The sequence below is a fragment of the Aythya fuligula genome, chromosome 8 (genome assembly GCF_009819795.1).
Source record: "Aythya fuligula isolate bAytFul2 chromosome 8, bAytFul2.pri, whole genome shotgun sequence".
In the NCBI taxonomy this organism is placed as follows: domain Eukaryota; kingdom Metazoa; phylum Chordata; class Aves; order Anseriformes; family Anatidae; genus Aythya; species Aythya fuligula.
Window position 1 is genome coordinate 29145149 of NC_045566.1, and position 19231 is coordinate 29164379.

At 37.2% G+C, this 19231-nt stretch overlaps 1 protein-coding gene across 2 annotated transcripts in view; it reads right to left on the minus strand.

Annotated features, from left to right (window-relative positions):
• AGL (amylo-alpha-1, 6-glucosidase, 4-alpha-glucanotransferase) overlaps positions 1–18199 on the minus strand; it is a 32537-nt gene extending 14338 nt beyond the window's left edge. The window contains exons 1-21 of one of the 2 annotated variants that reach the window (XM_032191966.1): positions 18192–18199; positions 17687–17815; positions 15016–15226; positions 13963–14129; positions 13304–13507; positions 9877–10058; positions 9544–9655; positions 8979–9099; positions 8693–8795; positions 8505–8602; positions 7840–7979; positions 6426–6613; positions 4752–4875; positions 4020–4183; positions 3337–3438; positions 2921–3073; positions 2688–2838; positions 1608–1732; positions 1387–1499; positions 1127–1261; positions 473–603 (exon numbers count right to left, since the gene is read on the minus strand). In XM_032191966.1, coding sequence (XP_032047857.1) covers positions 473–603; positions 1127–1261; positions 1387–1499; positions 1608–1732; positions 2688–2838; positions 2921–3073; positions 3337–3438; positions 4020–4183; positions 4752–4875; positions 6426–6613; positions 7840–7979; positions 8505–8602; positions 8693–8795; positions 8979–9099; positions 9544–9655; positions 9877–10058; positions 13304–13507; positions 13963–14129; positions 15016–15226; positions 17687–17768 — 2806 coding nt within the window. In that variant the 5' untranslated portion in view covers positions 17769–17815; positions 18192–18199. Of the gene's footprint in view, positions 1–472; positions 604–1126; positions 1262–1386; positions 1500–1607; positions 1733–2687; positions 2839–2920; positions 3074–3336; positions 3439–4019; positions 4184–4751; positions 4876–6425; positions 6614–7839; positions 7980–8504; positions 8603–8692; positions 8796–8978; positions 9100–9543; positions 9656–9876; positions 10059–13303; positions 13508–13962; positions 14130–15015; positions 15227–17686; positions 17816–17926; positions 17936–18191 lie in introns of those variants that run through there. The other variant, XM_032191967.1, reaches the window with a different exon arrangement.
• Positions 18200–19231: the final 1032 nt, after the last annotated feature.

Below are 19231 nucleotides of genomic sequence, written 5' to 3' on the forward strand. Positions count from 1 at the left end.
TACAACTCACAGTTTCCTGAGAGTACATCCCAGACAGTCACAAAACACACTGTGAAATAAGTAGCATGATGGAATTCATATGTCTGATAAATTAACAATGCTCCTCAGTTATCTGGTAATGCATATGGTTTAATAAATATTACTTCTCTCATTAGCTTCACATTATATGCGTTTTCCTTTTATTTTATTTTATTTATTTTTTTTTAATGACAGAGCACTGGTGTTAAAACATATACTGAAAATTAATTTTGCAACCCCCACAGTACTAGAAAAAGAAGTTCTTGTTTAATTATGTTGTGATGATTTGATTTCTTGGGGTATAACACCAATTAGCACGGTCAAGCAGAAACAACTTACTGTTTTTTATCCAAGCAGTAGCACTAACCATTAAACAGTACTAAAGTATGATCTAGATTGAGCTGCTCTATTTTACCCTTTCCATGACAGAAAGATGTAATGCTGAAACTATTACCTTGGAGGCCTGCATACTTCAACGGTGACCAGTTTGGTATATTGTAACAGCCGCCACCATCTTCTTGTTCTTCTGCCTCACACCTATACAGCACTTGATTTAGGTCAGCCAAACTTAGTTTAGATGCAATTCTGAAATAAAGATGAAAAAATACAAACCCAAAAGCATCATTTGCATGGAAATACAGAGAGAATTTTACAAATAATTCTAGTTGCAGACTTGCATTAAAGCAATTAAATACATAAAACTCCCTCACCACTTAACCTTGAAAATTAAGAGCCTGAATTTTCAGATATTCTGAGTAGTGCTGCTCAGTTGTTTCTGAGTCTATTTAGAAACACCATATTAAGAGGTTAAGCACAAACACTGTAACAATCACACTCCAACACTGACAAGCACTCCATGTTAGGAAGTCTACTTTAAGCAGCAGTTATACGGAACATGAACAAAAGAGCCTGGGAACCTTTTAAGTATTAACCCTTTTTGGTCTTATGCATGTAAAAGGAGTATCTAAGAATTTTTATAACAATCTGACAATCCATATTTATCCATAGAAAAAACAACAACAACAACAAATCCTTCTTTTAAATGTACAGACCTTTGCTCTTACTATATCTTTCTCAGTTCTACTTCAGAAACCTTAAGAATACTTACGAAGAAAATAATGTTTTTAATATGGGTGCTGAATGATCATCAGGAAGACTTCCAGATTTAAAATGAGGACTAAACTGGATCAGATGACTACGGAGTACACCAACAGCCTCTTGTGCCTTTGGATCAAGACTAACTCTGAAATATGAATGCATAATTTATAGGAATGTAGCACTTAAAGTAACTCTTCCTAAGTCTCAAAACAAAGAATCCTATCATTCTATTTTAACTAACACATCTATTTGGCAATTATCATAACGTACCTGAATACTATTACACTTCCTGGTGTTAAATTTTCAAATTCTATTTCTTGAACAAATTCATTTGGCCCTTTTATGGCAGTTCCAGCTTGCTTTATAATTTTACTGTCTTTAATCTTAGAAGAGAAAACATATTTGCAACTGAAATTCAATATATTTACTAATATAAAAAATCACAAATGACAACGTATTACATCAGAACATGGGTGAATAAGGCTAATTACCTGAATGTGCTCTCTGAGTTCCACTGTGAAGTTAGGCAATCCATTTATAAAACGTTCATCTTTTTTGTAAGGATTAGTATTTCTCTCAATGGTTCTAGCCTCAAGTACTACTTCTTCAATTTTCCCTAAGAAAAGTTAAATTATGTTGTAGCTGTTAATATAGATTCTTTTGCAAACATGAAGCAAATCCTAAAACTAAAGAAATAACTATGTAAAATGTAACTCTGGTTTGTACAACTGAAGAATAACAAGGTGACAAAACATGTGAGTGCTATAAATCATATGAGCATTGATTACACATTCATCATCTGGGTTGTATTTAAAACTGCAATTTTGTTCTTCTATAATAAATTAACCATTAAATCAATCACCATTTACAGCCTGCTTTTTACTGGTCAGCTCTAGTTAGTTTATTTCTAGTTAGTTTCCTTATTATCTTTTAGGAGACTTTGTATCAGATTAGTTTCTAAACTGCAGATAGTGTATTTTCAGAGTGTAAAAACTTTTATTAATATTCAAATAATTTCCTCTGTTCTCTAAATAATCTACAAACTAAGGTGTATAAGTCCTGTAGACACTTGTGCGTGGTCTTCGCATACAAATGTGACTGACTTAAACACACACACACATATAGACCTGGATAACACACAAAAAGCCAGTATGGAAAGCTACTCTTCAGAAGTATGAGATTTGGGCTTTTTTTTTTTTTTTTTTTTTTAAATCAGTGTAACACTTTACAAATCGCAATTTCCTCCCCTTGCCCTGTAAAACTAATCACCTTCTTCTCACTTCTGTAAAACTAATCACCTGTTAACTAGTTCTTACCATTTCACAAACACACGCACATGGCAAACTTACAGCAGAAAGTGTACTCAGTAAGTATGCCTTTGAAAACCCTAAGCAAGTTTCTTACTGTTTAACCACTTTTAGAGCATACATTTTAGTACATACATAAGAAATGTTACATACTGAAAATTCTCATATTGATTTCACACACTCAACGTTGGAAAATATAGAATTGGAATGACTTGATTTTTTTTTTTTGTATAATTGTCATCCCTTGAAAAGAGATCTGATTACCTGGGATACACATTTCAGGCACTTCTTTACTGTAGAAGGAAGTCTTTGGATCCCTGAAAGCAGTTCTACTTACAGCCACAACAGACTGGTGTGTGTTAGGGCAATGTCTTGTCACTGCCACTATATCTTCATCAACTTGATCTACATACACCTAGAAAAGGCATACCATTACAAAACTGTGCTCACTCAGAAAATAAATATAGAAAAGTCCCAATGTTACCCTCATATCTTGCCTGGTTAAAGCCTTTAGCTCCCAGCTCCTGATGCAGCCTGTTTATGGCCAGCCTTCCTGCTAGAATTCCTGTTTGGAAATTAACTTCACCAGAAGTCAGGTGTGCTGCTGGATTCCATGTTGCATAAAATCTCTCTTCAGATACTACAGATATCTGTAAATATATTAATATTTCAGCAAATATCAGCCACTCTGCAGGTTCAACTATACAATGAAATTGGATGATCTTAAGTAATGCTAGCTAGTAAACTGCCTGGTAATCAATAAAATCAAAACAAAACACCAAACCCACCATCAAATACAACACCACCACCACAAAACCAAACAAAATAATTACCCTCCCTCCTCCCCAAATATTAAAAAAGATATCATAGGGCAAGAATCAAGTAATTTTGGAATTAAACTATAAGCACAGACCTGGTGTGGTACAAGTTCATCATAACCTTTGGTGCTACCTGTAGCACAGCATGCCATGGAAACAATCATTGCACTGGGAAGAGCGTCATATGCAGATCGGTGCTAGGTTAAAAAATAAATAGGTAGAAAATGAATTAAATCCATAATTCATCCCTCCCAATTCACCATACGTAGGATACACTCAGTTTAACAGAGGAAACAATTGCTATCATAATTTTCTTAATCATAATTTTCGTGATTACAATAGATTTACTGAAAAAAATTGCTACAAATACAGTACAAAAGCAATTTAAGAGTACCCCTCAAAAACCCACTCCAGTTCACACTGCTGTCTTTCTCATCCTCTCCTGTAAATGGGATCTTAGGAGAATGGATGAAGAATAAGAGACAGAACTGCTTACAGCAGTTCTGCTTACAGCAGGTGGAATGAAAAAGTCAAAAAAGCTCATTAAATAGCTTTGTATACCTTTTCCCTTAAAGGACAAAACCTTGAAATTCAGTGGAACTTGTTATAAAATGTTTTTCATTCAATAAAAACTTGATCTGAAACAACGTTTTTCCTACATATCACCCAGAAAAAAAAAAAAAAAAAAAAGCATCCAGTCTGCATCAAGCTCTCCCAAGGTTCAGAAACATCAATTTAGAAAAGGTTAAACAAACTGGTTTCCAGTTTAAATGCTCACCTGGATGGGACACTCATTATCATGTGTAATATCCATGAACAGTGCATGAGCAATAGCTGGCATCAGGGGTCTCAAACGTGGCTGAACAAAAGAGCCAACAGGTTCACCTCCAAAACGATAAACTAACCTTCCCTCCTCATGGCTATTATAAGCTGTCATTGCCTCTAAAGAAGAAAATAGGTAAGTGTTTGCATAAGAATAACCATCATATATTACAGCATGCACAGAGACGTTAATGCAGCATTTTACATTTGTTATTTTGGTGTGTTCAATCATTAAAAAAAATCAAAGTAAACCTTTATTCTCCAATGTAGATACTCAACTTTGAAATATTCTGTCTGCTATAATATGGGAAGGTAGGGAAGGGAGAAAAAAAAAAAAAAAAACAACACAAAAATCTGAAATGGCTTCCCCAGTGGGCTTAAGAAATTCATGCAACAATAATCACACACAATGCAGCACTTGCATAGCAGAGCTGTGCTACAGCTTCTTCTTCTCTTCCTAGAACACAAGTGAAACCTTCTGTAAATTAATGTAGGATGTTTTTTCTTGATTTACAGCTAGTACTGTATTTTTTGCTGAGTATCAGAAAGCCACAATACAACAACTGCACTTCTTATCATGTTGAGTACGAAATCAAAAGTGCATAATCCAGAAGCAAACATTTCTTTGGAAAAAGTACATCCTCTATAATCTCTGGTTGGAAAGACACCACATATATAGCAAGCCTACCTCTTATTAAGGAGGTAATGCCCAGCCTATTCACAAAGATATTGTCCAGCTCCTCATTTCCTGTGAACAGTTCAGCCACTACAAACAAATCTGCTCGCAATTTTCTAGCTGTGTCCAGCATGTACTGCAAAAAGCACAGCCAAAAAAGCCACAGAAAAGGGAAAGGTAGACACAAAAGTGGATAAGTTTCAAAGCTAGGCAGGGATTGACAATAGGAAAATGCCATGCAGCAAGGACAAATAGAAAGCCAAAATTAAGGAATTAAAAAAAAAAAAAAAAAAGAGTTGAGTTACAGAGGACGACACAAACATAAGCAAAAATCAAGAATTAGGATACAAGATAGAAATTAAATACAACACAAAGAAAAGATAATTGCATAAGCAAAGAACAGAAATACGTAAGAAAAAAAGCATACCAATGTTAGTGTCACATCAAAAACTCTGAACCATACATGACAATCCTTTATAACTTTCAACTGCTTATTGTACCTCTAATCAGGCTGGTAATTCCCAGGCGGTTGACAAAAACATTGTCAATGTACTCACTGCCCGTGAAGAGTTCAGCTATCACATAAAGATTAGGTCTGACTGATCTGGCTGTTGCTAGCATCTCCTATAGATCATAATACATATTTAATGGAAGTCATCCATTGTCGGCTACATATGCGCAATCATTGATGTGAATCTTAACCAAACATAAATGAGTTCTTAACACATGCAGTTCATAACAAATATTACTAACAGGTAGCATTCATAAAATTATGTTTTTATTTTATAGAATTATTCAGATAATCTACAGATCTCTATAAAAATCTTCTGAATATTGTAAGCTAATTATAACTTTGTTTTTAAACAAAAATTTGACTCAAAATGCAAGAACAAAAGGTTGGATAAGAGACGTATCTGTTAAAATGAGAAACTATTGCAGGACTTTGGTTAAAGCCTTCAGGGTTACCATTCAAAAAATAGTAACAAGTGAAAGAATAGCAGAATTTTTGAAAATGGCTGCATTTAGGAGTCACTTATAGCTTTGGTGTGGATGCATAAACTGATTTAAGAGAGCTCTTCACAGATTTAGGGAAGCTCTGTACCCAAGCTAGGACTTAGCACAGCTCAAATCTATATAAAGATATTTTACTAATTAAGTACAATTTCTGGATGTAGTCAGTTGCGAACTTATTGGGAAACATTAAGTGAAAAATGTTAGCAATAATCCTGTCTGACTGAACTTTCTGTAAGTGTTCTTTACCAACTTTTAAATTCTGGAATGTAAAACACTTTGTTTATTTCATCAACAGCAAAACATACAGGAAAGTATCAGTGTTTGTTTGCCATCCAGGTCTTGGAAATTACCAAGTCTAGAGCTGACATACTAGATACTGGCAGTGATTGCACTTCAGTCCATAGATACACAACAGAAATTTTACCCATGCCCATCAGCATCTACAGGATCTCAGCTGAAATGGAGAATGGAGACATACAACAGCTATACCATTTTGCTAACAGTTCAAAGTAGCTGAAACCATACCTAAACCTAAACATTGCCAGTCACAAAACTTTATCAAGAAAATTCATTCACTCTGCCATGCCGATTCTACAGATTTTGTAGAAGCAGTGCAGAACTTTTGTCACAGTCAGAAGCTGCTTTATCGTAAATGTGTTTATTTTTGCGTACCTCAGCTACATGAATAGGTGTTGAGTGACAGTTGTCAAGACGAACGCCATGGAAATATTTGGCAGTGATTTCAGTGTATTTTTTCATATGTGCCCAGAGGTATGGGCAGTCTTCAGGTTTGTTCCCATAACGCAGTTTCACACTGTCTCCCCAGCAAATAAGCTCCCTTCTCAAGTAAACATTTGAACCTGTAAGGGGAAAAAAATCACTCTAAGAGCTATAGGACAGAATGTGAACCAAAAAGAAGATGTGGCAATTCGTTTTCTACTTCTTAAGAGTAGGAGAATGCTATGATGATGAGTAAAAATTCTAATAACAGTATCAACTCAAAATCTTTATATAGAATAGAAAAAAATAGAATAATATTTTTATAGAATAGAAAAATAGATTAGTTTGGTCTCTGTGGAGAAAGACAGTTTTGTCCTCAACTGGAATACTATCTAATCTCATTCCGCCCTCCCCCTCAAAAAAACTTTTTTTTTTTTTTTTTTTTAATTTTTAAGTACTAAGAGAAATTGGAAAAAAAGAATTAAACCCCAGAGAGTAACTCTAATATTTGACTATTACTTTGAAAACTGTCTACACACTCCTTCTGCACTGAAAAGAATCCAACAAAAAATTGGATTGGATAAGTAATCTTTATTTAAGTTCAAATATACATGTATTTGAGGGTTTTGAAGAAAGCATACACTCTCATTCCCAAAAGAAAAGATTATCTGTGAGCTAATTCAGAAATTAATTATATAACTTTTCCTTTAGATAATAACTCTCAGCAATTTTACAATAGCATATCAATGCAATTTTCAACATGTTTCTACCTACACAGTTCTGCTGACAGAGACTTCACTATGGTGCAGCTCCACATGTAGCTGAGGCGACCTACTTCTTCAATGCTGACGCTGAGAGGAGAGCAGAGAGAGCCCTCTCTGCTGTCTCTTTCCCTGTCCCATCTCAACATCATCTCAGGTGCCCACCTTTCAACTGCCTGACATACACACACTGGACTTTTCAAGAAGCCAGGTTTTGCTCACTAATGCAGCAAAATGCCATTAATCTTTTTATCGTACTAGTTTTCTGATGCCTTATGAAAATGCCAACAAGTAGTGGTGTTGGAACAGTGCAAGATAAGCAACAATGACAGAAGTAGGGGAGGTCTCCCTCTCACTGACAGAAAGCTGATAATTTCCCTCTCATATCTTGTGACGCTGTATCTCAAATTCCAGTTTTTACAATTGACCTTCTGTGTGCTGAATAGGAAATAAAAGCACTATGAAGTGATTATCTGCCTGCTATTCTGCTTTTTTAACTTCATAGGAAACTTCAACTTCATATGGGAAAATTAGACTAAATAAAATATTTGCTTCGGCTATAATATCAAAACATTTACAAAATGATTCAAAATTCTTTTACAAACCTGGTTCTGCAAAGTTTCTAAGAGGATCATCGCCCATAACCCATCCATTATGGGCCATGAAATAGCAAGCTTTATCTGGGTGATGTATCATAGCTTCTTCTTCCTCCACAGTCATGTCTTTGAATGGATAAGTAAAATACCTGTGGAATTAACAAATAATTCAGAAAAGATACATAAACCGAAATTCATCGTCTTTGAAATTAAAATATCTGCTATGAACTGGCTTGTAGACAAAAGATTCAAAAAGTCAGACTATAAATGATGGTGAGTTTTCTATTTTGTATCATGTTTTGGAGGAGAAAGGACGGGTGCTGCCACTACCTTGGTGTCAGCTGGTAGTGTAAGACTATAGCCTCAACCCTTCAGATACATTAATGGCATCAAGTATATCAGACTTTCCTAGTTCCACTCCTGCTCCATCTACAAGAGCAATTTGCACTATGTAAGGCTTCATTGTGCTCAGAGTATTATTTCAAGCTGCCTTAAGTCACATTCATTTAATAAAGAGTTATTATTGTGGCTTTAAAAAATAGTCATCTCATTGATAAAGTGGCATTTATCTATGGGAAAGAAAATACAGCTGCACTTATGTTTATTTTTAATTAACTTTGAACTCACTTTCCCTGGATAGACAAATAGTTTTCAACAACAACAAAAAACAATACCTGGTAACTAAAGGATATTTTCTACTAATAGGACCCAGTTTAGGACCATGACCAGACAGTCGTTCATAAACCACAGTCCCCGCAAGACAGTTGACTGCCTAGAAGTAATTAAATTATGCATTATTAGAATGCCTGAATATATTTGCAATTTAAAGCAATTCAACATTAAAAAACAGAAAGTGTAAGACCTGCTCTTGATGGTGATGAATCTGTCTGTGTTGCTCAGCATTCAGCTCCTCAATCCTCTTGCGAAACCAGTTACAACACTCTTCTATTGCACCTGGTCCATTGCTTAGCAAGAAGATGCAAAGAAGAGAACAATTTAAATAATTTAGTTTTAAAACACATAATTAAAATGAATTTAAAAAAAGATTTTTCCTATCTTTGAAAAAAAATTTTAAAAAAAAGATATTTATTTGGTTTTGTAAATTTAACTTCACTTGCAATTTTAACTTCTGCTTAATCATACAATACCTGTGCGGTATGAAGGTTGCCAATGCTATATTCATATCTACAGTACAGCCAAATCGTCTATATTCAGGGTCCTGAACTATCTGAAGATGTTGATTTGGATCAGATTTAGTGCTCATTTTGCCTGAGGACAAAATAGAAAACTAGTCACAAAGTGAAAACAGAAATTACATGTAAAAGACAACTTTTACATTTTGAGAACAAGTAAGATATGGGTAGACAAAAGGTTACAGAGGGGTGCAAAGGAAAAGATCTGACAGAGCTGGCTCCTCAAAAACATCTGTGCTCAGTTACAATATTGACTCCTGGCAAAAACAAACAAAAAAAGAATCTTTGTTATTTATTTCCCAGACTATGAAGCACAGTCTTCAAATGCTTTACCATTCCTCAGAACATTCTTGCATGCTCCTGTCAGCATGGTAGATTTTTCATACCTCCCCAAAAACTGGATTTTTTTTTTTTATTATTATTTTCCAGCTCTTTTTTTTTTTTTTTTAAGTTTATTTATAATTCAATAAACATTATAGGTAAAGAGTCCACCTGTTCCAGCAACACACACTTTCTTTACCTTGAGTTAGAAGGGTTCTAAATTGTTCCACAGCTTTATTAACATCCACTTGGAAAAATTCCCAGAGTTTAATTTTTGGATATATCTCTTCCCAAATTATTTTACGGACACACTGTAAAAATAAAAATTGTGTTAGTTAACGTTCACGATTAATATAAACACACAAACAAGCTAAGTGCTTAGTTCAGAAAAAAATAGTAAAACGAGGGATTATTTCAATAAATATATCTGCTAAGTATATATTCTGTGCATTTCCACAACCTTAGAACTGTTCAAAGTTTATTCAGCTATTTACAATGTTCATTGCCATATACTTAATTCTCATTTACTTACATTCAGGTGGTGATCATTTTCAATCAACGGAGGGACCCCTTTATCAATACACTTTCCATCAGCCACCATACAGGTCAAGTGCCACAGAGCTCTATCTAAGACCCAAGCTGGCTTCAGGTGAGGGGAATTTACAAGGTTATAGCCACATTCTGGATGCATCCTGAGCCACTCACTGTTAGTAGCTTATTCAAGAAAGGCATGGAAAAAAAAAAAAAAAAGTACACAAGCTGAATACTTAGTTGTTTTACACAAAAATCTTAACACCAAGAAGCTAAGGTACTATGTCATGAATCACACATTTCATTTTAAATAAAAATGGGTGTGACATTCTAATACAGACAATAATGTGCATACAACGGTATGAGTAAATACATATAATGCAACGAGAACTTTAATTCTGGAAAAATAACAACAACGAAAAAGGTTTCAGTAGTTAATTTCTTTCAATTTTTCAGAACTGTCCCAAACACGCAATTTAACTGAAAATAATCTCCATACATTCTTTTGAATGTAACAATTGAAAAACTTCACATACAAAAAAAGCATAAAAAGAAAACTGCTGCTTAGGTTTTACAAGCTTTTTTAGAAATTGTTCTTCACAGAACACATCTTAACATTCACAAAAACAGAGAAAAATGAAGTAACATCTAACAGAAGAGAAAAAATATAACAAGTTATTATACTGGAAACAGTAAAATAGTAAATAAAATGCCCAAAATTAGAGCAGAACAACTAAAAAAAACAAGTCTGCTTAGTTCAATGTTCAAACTAAAAAATGAAAGGTAAAGAAACTAGTGTAATCTCTCACTCTATAGTATGAATAGCTCTTCTAAACACCCTCCTGCATATCTGAAGTCCATTATGACTATGGCAAAATTCCATGTTTATAAGGTCAAACCATTTGTGGAAGTTAAGAACTTCATGGTTTAAATGTCATAAACAACTATAAAGCACTTTACTTATTTTAAAGTTGCATATAGCAATAATAAACTCAGGCTGTTAAAAGGCCATTCTAGGCCAACCAGATTGCTTTCCTTTCTCTCTCTCTCTTTTTATTTAAATGTATTCTTGCAGCAAGAACCATGATTTACTACCCATATCCCTTCTGAAGGGAATAGCAGCCCCAAAAGTGAACATGCACCAAGTTACCAGGCAGGGTTTGCAAGTCTATCTATGATACTCCTACTAACATGCCAAAAGTACATCTATGTTGTTTAAGTTTAATGCATATTAGAAACTAACAGAGATGTTAACATCAAAAACTGATTCCCACCATTCTCTACTATACAAGCTTTCCCTGCTCCTTTCCAGTGTGTAAAAAAAACAAAACCAACAAACAAAAACAATCAAGAACAAACCAACACTTCATCTTAACCACCTCACATTTAAATTGAGCTGTCTGACTTTACGGCAGGAATGGTGGGGAAGCATCACCATTTCATACAGTGGTCTCAGCTAGAAAGAAGAAACTCTAATGATAATGACTGCTGTAAGCTGAGGGCTCATGAGCTGTAAGTGTTACCAGCATTAGCGGATTTAGTGTGAGACAACACAGTGCTTTAGGTTTTTAATGCAGATATACTGTGGAATTAATAACCATGAGCCAGTATCCATAATCCACTCAAAATAACTGACTATGCATTTCACATCTTTTACATTCAAATGAGTCTGTGAAATATATATTACAATTAAATCATCCCGATATGCAAGAATTAACTGGTTTTAAATTAGAAGTTTCTGTTCAATGAAAATGCGAAACACAGTCCAATTTCCATCTTATCATGCTATACAAAAAAAAAAGGAAAAACATTTAATAAGTTTTCTTATTATTAAAGCCCATAAAATATCTACCTGCACATGCAACACCATGACTTTAGCAGACATTTATCATTTATATGCATTTCTGCTTATGCTAAGTTTGGTATTTAACAAAGTTTGTAGCCAGTTACAAATCAAGAGTTCTGATAATGAACAACCCCAAGGGAAAAAAAATCCAGCAGTCTTATTGCAAGCTTATAAGTTTGAAAGCAGATAAACCCATCAAATACATCTTGATTAATGATTTAAGTCAGAATAATGATCACTTGAAGATACTTATAAACATCCTTTCACCATGGTATAACTTAAATAGTTTACTCATCCATCCCTTGAAAATTAATTTGAGCTCTTGATATAACCAAATAAAATCCTTCTGCAAACATAGCCAAATATCAATGTGACTTTTTTCCTTTTATTCCTGAGTATAATAATTAGACATAGGTATTTCTGTCCGTAAATACATTTTCCTTGGTAGCATGCAAATATATACTGTAAAAAGGTGATGGGATCTCAAGAACATATGATAAAAGAGATGGACTTTTAGTTGGGAAAGTGCAAGAACTGTTTATCTGCTGGGAATGTCAAAAAGCCAGCTTCCCTGAGACATATGGTCAAAAACTACACTTAGGAGAGTAACATTTTAACAAACAGAAAGGGCAAACAAATGGGCCCATATTACTTTGCAGATTGATTGGATAGGAATGTTTGACAACAGTAAACACCAAAGAAAAAAGCAAATAACTCTTGTAACTCATAGTAACTCTATGTAACCATTTTTGTTAGTGATGGTTTTGTTTTTTAAACCTCAGAGAACTGTGACATGAACATACACAGCCATTTGTTGTTTTCTCTGCCATATGTATACTAATTATTGTCATCTTCAGGATTACAGAATAATCAAAATAATCTCATTATCTAAATATTCATAAGCTTATGAATAATGAAGTGTTATCATTTAAACTTCCTCAGTCATACTGAAAAAAGCCCACTCTCCCTCTGTATAGAATGCACACCTTTAGCTATGAACTGCAATTAGATGAAAAACCTTCAGTGCTTTGGCATATCTATGCTTAAAAAACAACACAAAAACAGAACAACCCCCCCCCCACCACCACTTCCCACCAACACAGACAGAGCTGTAACATTTCCTCCATTGCTTAATCCTAGCCTCTTGTCCCTATCCTGGTTGTTATCTGCATGTTAGAACCGAATTGATGCAGCAATAAAAACGACCCTGTTTAACAAGAAAGTAGTCAGTTTATGTTCATCACATAAATTAATTATGCAGATTCCATTCATTTATGTGGGCGCTGCACACCACAGATCTTAAAAATAAGCATGATATTATGAAAAATACAGATGCATACACAGTTTATTAATTCATCTCTGTGAAGGGCTCTATTCACTCAATTTACAATACAAAATTATTTTACATCTGTTATGGAGATGTATCTGTTGCAATTGTGAAGAACTCTCCTAGACTTGAGAAACTCAAAACCAGAAAAACTAAGCTGCTTAAAAACACTACTTAAAGATGTGTTAGAGGGAGAAAAGTTAAAGGAGATGATGAAATATAGGACCGATTTGATTGTTCACACAGAAATCATACCGGTATGATTGTAGACCACATCTGTGATGCAAAGCATATTCCATTCATTCTTCATTTTTTCCACAAGAGCTCCTATATCACTCCAAGTGCATTTTTTATTATGGCTTGAAAATTCAGGATTTACTTCTAACTGATCAGCCAGGGAATAACATGATCTAGACAGTCCAAGCTTCTGCAGTGGTGTAAAATGAATCATGTTGTAACCTGTGTAGTAAGAAATCATTTATTTAATAAGAAAATAGAATTTCAGTCAAAGCAGTTGATTGACAGAAGCATGAATTACAGGTATACCACATATCTAAACCTAGTGTCCGGAATATCCATCGTAAATTCAGCTTAATCTTCCCCTTAAAATTCTGCATAATGTAAGTTTTAAAAATCATCCTGTCATTTCTACAAACTCCGGTATTTATCTGAAATCAAAACAACAAAAGTAATTTCCTATTATCAGGGAATTCTGAATTTTTGTACTTCTGCAAATATCTAAATCATTTCACTGACTTAATCTGTTAATTAAATTTAATCTAGTGGAAAATACTTTATTTACAAACTAAAGGACAAATTAACTGTTTATACTGAAGCTCTTTGGTGCAACTTTGTTTTATCATCTCAAGATTTTAAAAAAAGCATATATCCTTTAATATGTATATTGGCATTACCTGTTTCTTTTGCCACTTTGAGCCTATCTTCCCATTCATGAAATGGTCCCAGACACTTAGCAAGGAATGTCTGGAGTGTAACGCAATCCAAAGGTAACACATGGTTATCAGCTCCAACACGCAAAATAGGATCCACAACTATGTAACCTCCACCACTTTTCTCATTTCTAGGAGAAATTGATTCACATTTACATTGATTTACATAGTAGATGCACATTGTACTAGTCAGTTACAGAAGCAGAATCCAACAAGCAGAGCAATTTCAAATACACAGTACCTTAACAGGCTGGTTAGGGGGCTTGGGGGAAGAAAGGACTGCAGGGAACCTAACAGGAAACACTGAACAGATACTCATCTACTAGGCACCATCTCTCTACTGCACTTAATGCCACTTGCTTACAAGAATACAATTAGGTTACAGAGCTTTAAACTCCACAAAAGCGATACCTTTGTTACCCTGGTTCCTCCTTTAAGAATACAGATGGTAACAAAGAAAACACAAGTGCCCACCTTTTACACAAAGGCCTCTATTTGGAGCGCTATCCTGAGAAAGAGACCTGAGCTAAAAAGAGACCTAAGCCTGAGGGAATTTAGCCAGCAGCTCCCATCTTCCAGGAGCTCAGAATACTAGGCCATTACAGTCATTCTCTTGTGTTGAAACAAAAGAGGAAGTATGTGAAATAAAGAATGACAGAACCTCTGTGCCGGAAAGATACATCTTTCAAGAAACACCATCCCAGGTCAATGAAGAGAAAACATCTTACTTGAATATTTAGAATACTGATGATTTTGAAATCTTGTAAAAAATGTCTTGCCTTTCCAACTTACACAGAAAATTGATCATTGTTCTGTATATTCTGCAAATGACTTTGCAGAAAGTCTTAGCCACAAAAGCTGTTGTCTTTCACTAGCAGATTCAGATAGATTCTATTTTTGCATTTGAAAAATGCAGGGGAAAATTATGTTTTTCTTCTTAAAAGTGATTTCTTCAGTTTAAAAACATAAACTAAGGGAGCAGACTGCATTTGGCTGTAAGTATAGTGCTTCACTTACCCAAGACTGAAATAGTATTGATATGATCCAGAAATCTGGAGATCTAATTTGCAATATTTGTCAGAGTCATCTTCTTTTCCTGTGGGATTGTGCCATGATAACGTCCTGAACTTGTGGCGATCAAATAATTCTCCAGAAGCTGGATAATTAGTGCACACGGTAACATGCTTGCCTTGAAGAGTTGGGCCCAATCGGAACTGTAGTTCAAACCCTCAAGGAAAAAAAAGAAACACAAAAACACGGGCATCTCATCAGGAGTACTAGATATTTCTACTCTGTAATAAAAAGTTATAATCTGGTATTATGTTAAGAAGAAAATATACCAACGTATCTGCCAAAACCTTTTGCCAAATAGTCATATTTTCTCCCTATTTTCTATTTTCCAAACGTTTTTCCTTGCACACTTCACATAAAGTCTTTTTCCCTTTACTTATATGGTACCTTTCCAATTTGTTCTGCTTCGTTATATAAACAGTCTAGGAAACAAAATACAGCAGAAGATCACAGTCATTAGACTACACATATTTTTATGCAGATTTTTATATGTAGTACTGTTAAAAAAAAATCTAAAAGGTAAATCTTAAATTTACTGAGTCTATATATTAAGCTGATCCATGAAAATAGGAAAAAAAAAAAAAAAAAAAAAAAAGAGGAACAAACTTGAAAACAAAATATTTCAAATTCATTCAAATACGTTCTCCATTTAAAGTTCACTTAATCCTAAATTCCTTATGCTTTCAAGTGCAAAATGATGTATACTTGTGTGTAATCTACAGGGTACAGACTGTTAAACTGAGAGCTCAGCAAGTCAGAGAGCTTTGTATACGTGCTGCAGCTCACACACATCAGAAAGAGCAGTACTCAGACTAAAGATAGCCATGACAGAGAGAATACAATTACGTTAAAAACACTAGGACCTAAAATTATTCTGTAGTTTGCTAACTGGATATGAAGAAATCAGTGTTGTACAGAGGTTTCAGAATATGTTTTCACTTGCAGGTATGAGAGCCTCCATCACGTACCTGGCTAATTACAGAGCCCCTTAGACTGAAAGAGGTCTAAGTGCTTGCACAATGGCTTTTACTATGTTACATACCAGTCATGCAGCTGACTAGCTACTAGCCCTAACAGTCTACAAAATTAGAATTTTAAGCAAAAGAAACCCAAATATTTGTATAGAGACAAAATTATCAATACACCCCTAATTAATTATGAAGTATAAAAAAAATTGAACAGTGGCAAGTTCTAGCATCTTCAATTGGAGGAAAAAAAACCACAAACACAAACAAACAAACAACATAACACTCATACTTGCTCATGAAATAGAATCCCAGCAACTCTGATCTGATATTGATCAGGTCTCAATGTCTGAGTATGAAAGTCTCACCAAGCTTACAGCTTCTCTTATTAACATAATCACAATTACCCCAAAAACTTTACATACAATAGTGGTTTTAGCATCTGAATGTCTGCCAGGTAAAACAAAGCTCATTTGATTAAAAAAAAAAAAATCCTTACATTAAAAAGTCATTTCAGGAAGGTTAACTACACTCTCAACAGTAATGTCCTGACATTTTATTACAGTGATTACTAAAATTAGAGCACAGGGATATATGCCATCGATATCTTATTTCCTGTAACAGTTATACTGATATCAAGAATGCTGCGCTCAAAATTAGCTATGCCCTCCCAGAGACTGCCATCAGCAGAGACATTTTGAACGTCTGGTAGCCATGCATTTCTGTCCAACTCCTTACAACAAAATTTACAGAACTGGGAGGAAGAGTTAATAATGGAGGTTAGGGTCAACTCTGCACGTATTCATTAATGGCATTTTTTTTAGATTACATTTCTAGAAAAATTTGAAATCAATACACTTGAAGAGAATTCTTATTCTCATGAACCTAAATCTTGCTCCTCTACTAAACCACTTTGACATTAGGTTCCTGGATCAACTCCATAAAGTAATAGAAAACAAACAAACAAAAAAAGATTTATGAGCAATAAATATTGCTGCATTGTTAAAAATGATTTCTAAGCAGAGTGGCTTTAATTTCAGTCTGAATTTAATGGCCAGCATAATAGTGGTCCGGTTCTGTTTTTTGTTTTTGTTTTTTGGCAAACAGACTCAAGAACACTTTCAACAAGAAACAGCATCAAGTTCTTATTACTATGCAGGCAGAACACCAACATAGCGCCGCGATAAGGAATCTGACAGGCACGAGAAGAAGATTTAGGAGGAGCTGGGGGATCCTGCATTCTGAAATGTCACCTCAGACTTTCCAAGAAGTTAGTGTCACCGTTATATTTCAAAGCTATTTTATTAAAGATGGGGTGTGTTGCATAACATGTTGCAGATTAGTACTTCAGAGTTTGACTTAAGAGGACTTTTTCAGGTCAGTACAGCACGGTCACACAGAGAGACGCTCTGTCCCGTAAATAATGCCTCACACGAAGACTGCCGGCTCCCAGCCGCTGTTTTCTCGAGGTTTGCGAACCAGGCTGCACCTCAGGGCTCCGCAGTGGAAGCAACCGTACCAGAAACTGTTTCATATTAAAAGAATGGGAAAAACAAACCCAAACCGACAGCCTCCCCACCCCCACCCGCGACCACGGGCTGCCCCCCTCCCTCTCGCCGCTGCCGAGCTGCCCTCAGCCGGCCGCGCCCCACCTTGCTCCAGCCTGAAGAGGGTCTTGTCCAGCTTCTCCATCTCGTTGAGGTGCAGCAGCCGCGTCTCCCTACCGCTCGCCATGGCTGCTGCCGGCTGCCTGCCGCTCCTCCGGCGGCTGGGGGCTGGCCCTGCCGGGGGGAACACACACACACACACACACACACGAAGCCAACCCGTCAGCGGCGGCCCGGGGAGCAGGCGGCCGCTCGGGAGCGCCTCACGCCGCCGGTGCCGCTTACATCTTCCGCAGCCCCGGGGCGAGCGGGGATGGGGCGAAAGGGGAGGAGGAGCAGGGCGGCAGGGAGCCCTCAGCCCTCCCCCGGCCGGCGGCAGCAGCTCCGCGGGGCAGCTCCCGGCCCCGAGCCGCCCCCGGGAGGGGCGCGCCTGACACCTGTCACCCCGCCGCCCTGTCACTGTCACTCTGTCACTGTCGCCCTGTCACTGTCACCCCGCCGCCCTCCCCGCTCGCCCGCTGCCGCCGGGCCCCGTGGCCGCCATACTCACGGGCGGGACCGCGGCGGCGGCTGCCGAGGCTGAGAGGAGCCGGGGCGGGAGCGGCCCCGGGCGGGCAGGCGGCACTCGCACGCTCGCCAACAACAGCGACAGACCCCGCAGAGCCCCTCCCGGTCCTGCCGTTTTCTCGCTGTTTTACAAATAAACTTCACCGGCTCGGGCGGCGCCGGCCGAGCTCCCGCGAGAGCCAAGGGCCCGCCCCGGGGGCGCGGCCAGGCCTGGCCCGTGCGAGCGGGTCTCTGAGGGACGGCTCCGTCCCCGGCGCTCTGGGGCTGCGGCCGGGCTGAGCCCCCCGCGAAATGGCGGTGCCCGCGCAGGGTCTGCCCGCCCGCAACCCCCGGCTTTCTGCCCTGTAGCCGAGGTGTGAGGTGCTGGTTTTAAAAAAGAGCGCCCTTCTTGCCCTTCTTCCTCTGAAGGACTCTGCCCCTGCCATGGCTGCGCGCTGCAGTACCCGCAGCACCTGCAGCCGTTTGCTGCTCCCACAGTAAAGGTCAGGCTTGCAGCCTCGGAAGGTCAATCTATTTCTGTGGCCTAGAACTCCATAAGAAACGATTTTGCTTCTCAATTTACAGTCACTGTGTTATGCTGTTTATCGTTCCCTCCCAAGGTAGTATATTTGTGGAGCTATGAGAAGACCACAAAGCAATTTAGACTTAACCATTTACCTCCAGTCATCCCATGCACCCTATAGCTGTGTCTTGCGGCAACGCATTCATCCAGTTAAGATGCATTTAGGGACAGCTGAAGGGCTTTGATGTTTATGGAAACACTTCCAACCATTTCAAACTCAGTTTGTTATCCTTTGGTAGGTAAATCCCTCCCACCCTCACTCCTCCCACAGAAAATTCTAAAGCATCTTTTTTTCCTCATTACAGCTAACACTTTTGTTATCATTGAAAAAGGTTTTCACAGTGTAAGTGAAAACATCAAGTTTTATGCCCCAGGCGTTCCCTAGACAGGCTGAGGGAAAATTCAGAAAAGCTCCCCCTGCATGATCTCCCAGCCCTGTTAGGAGCCCTGTGTGAGTGGAT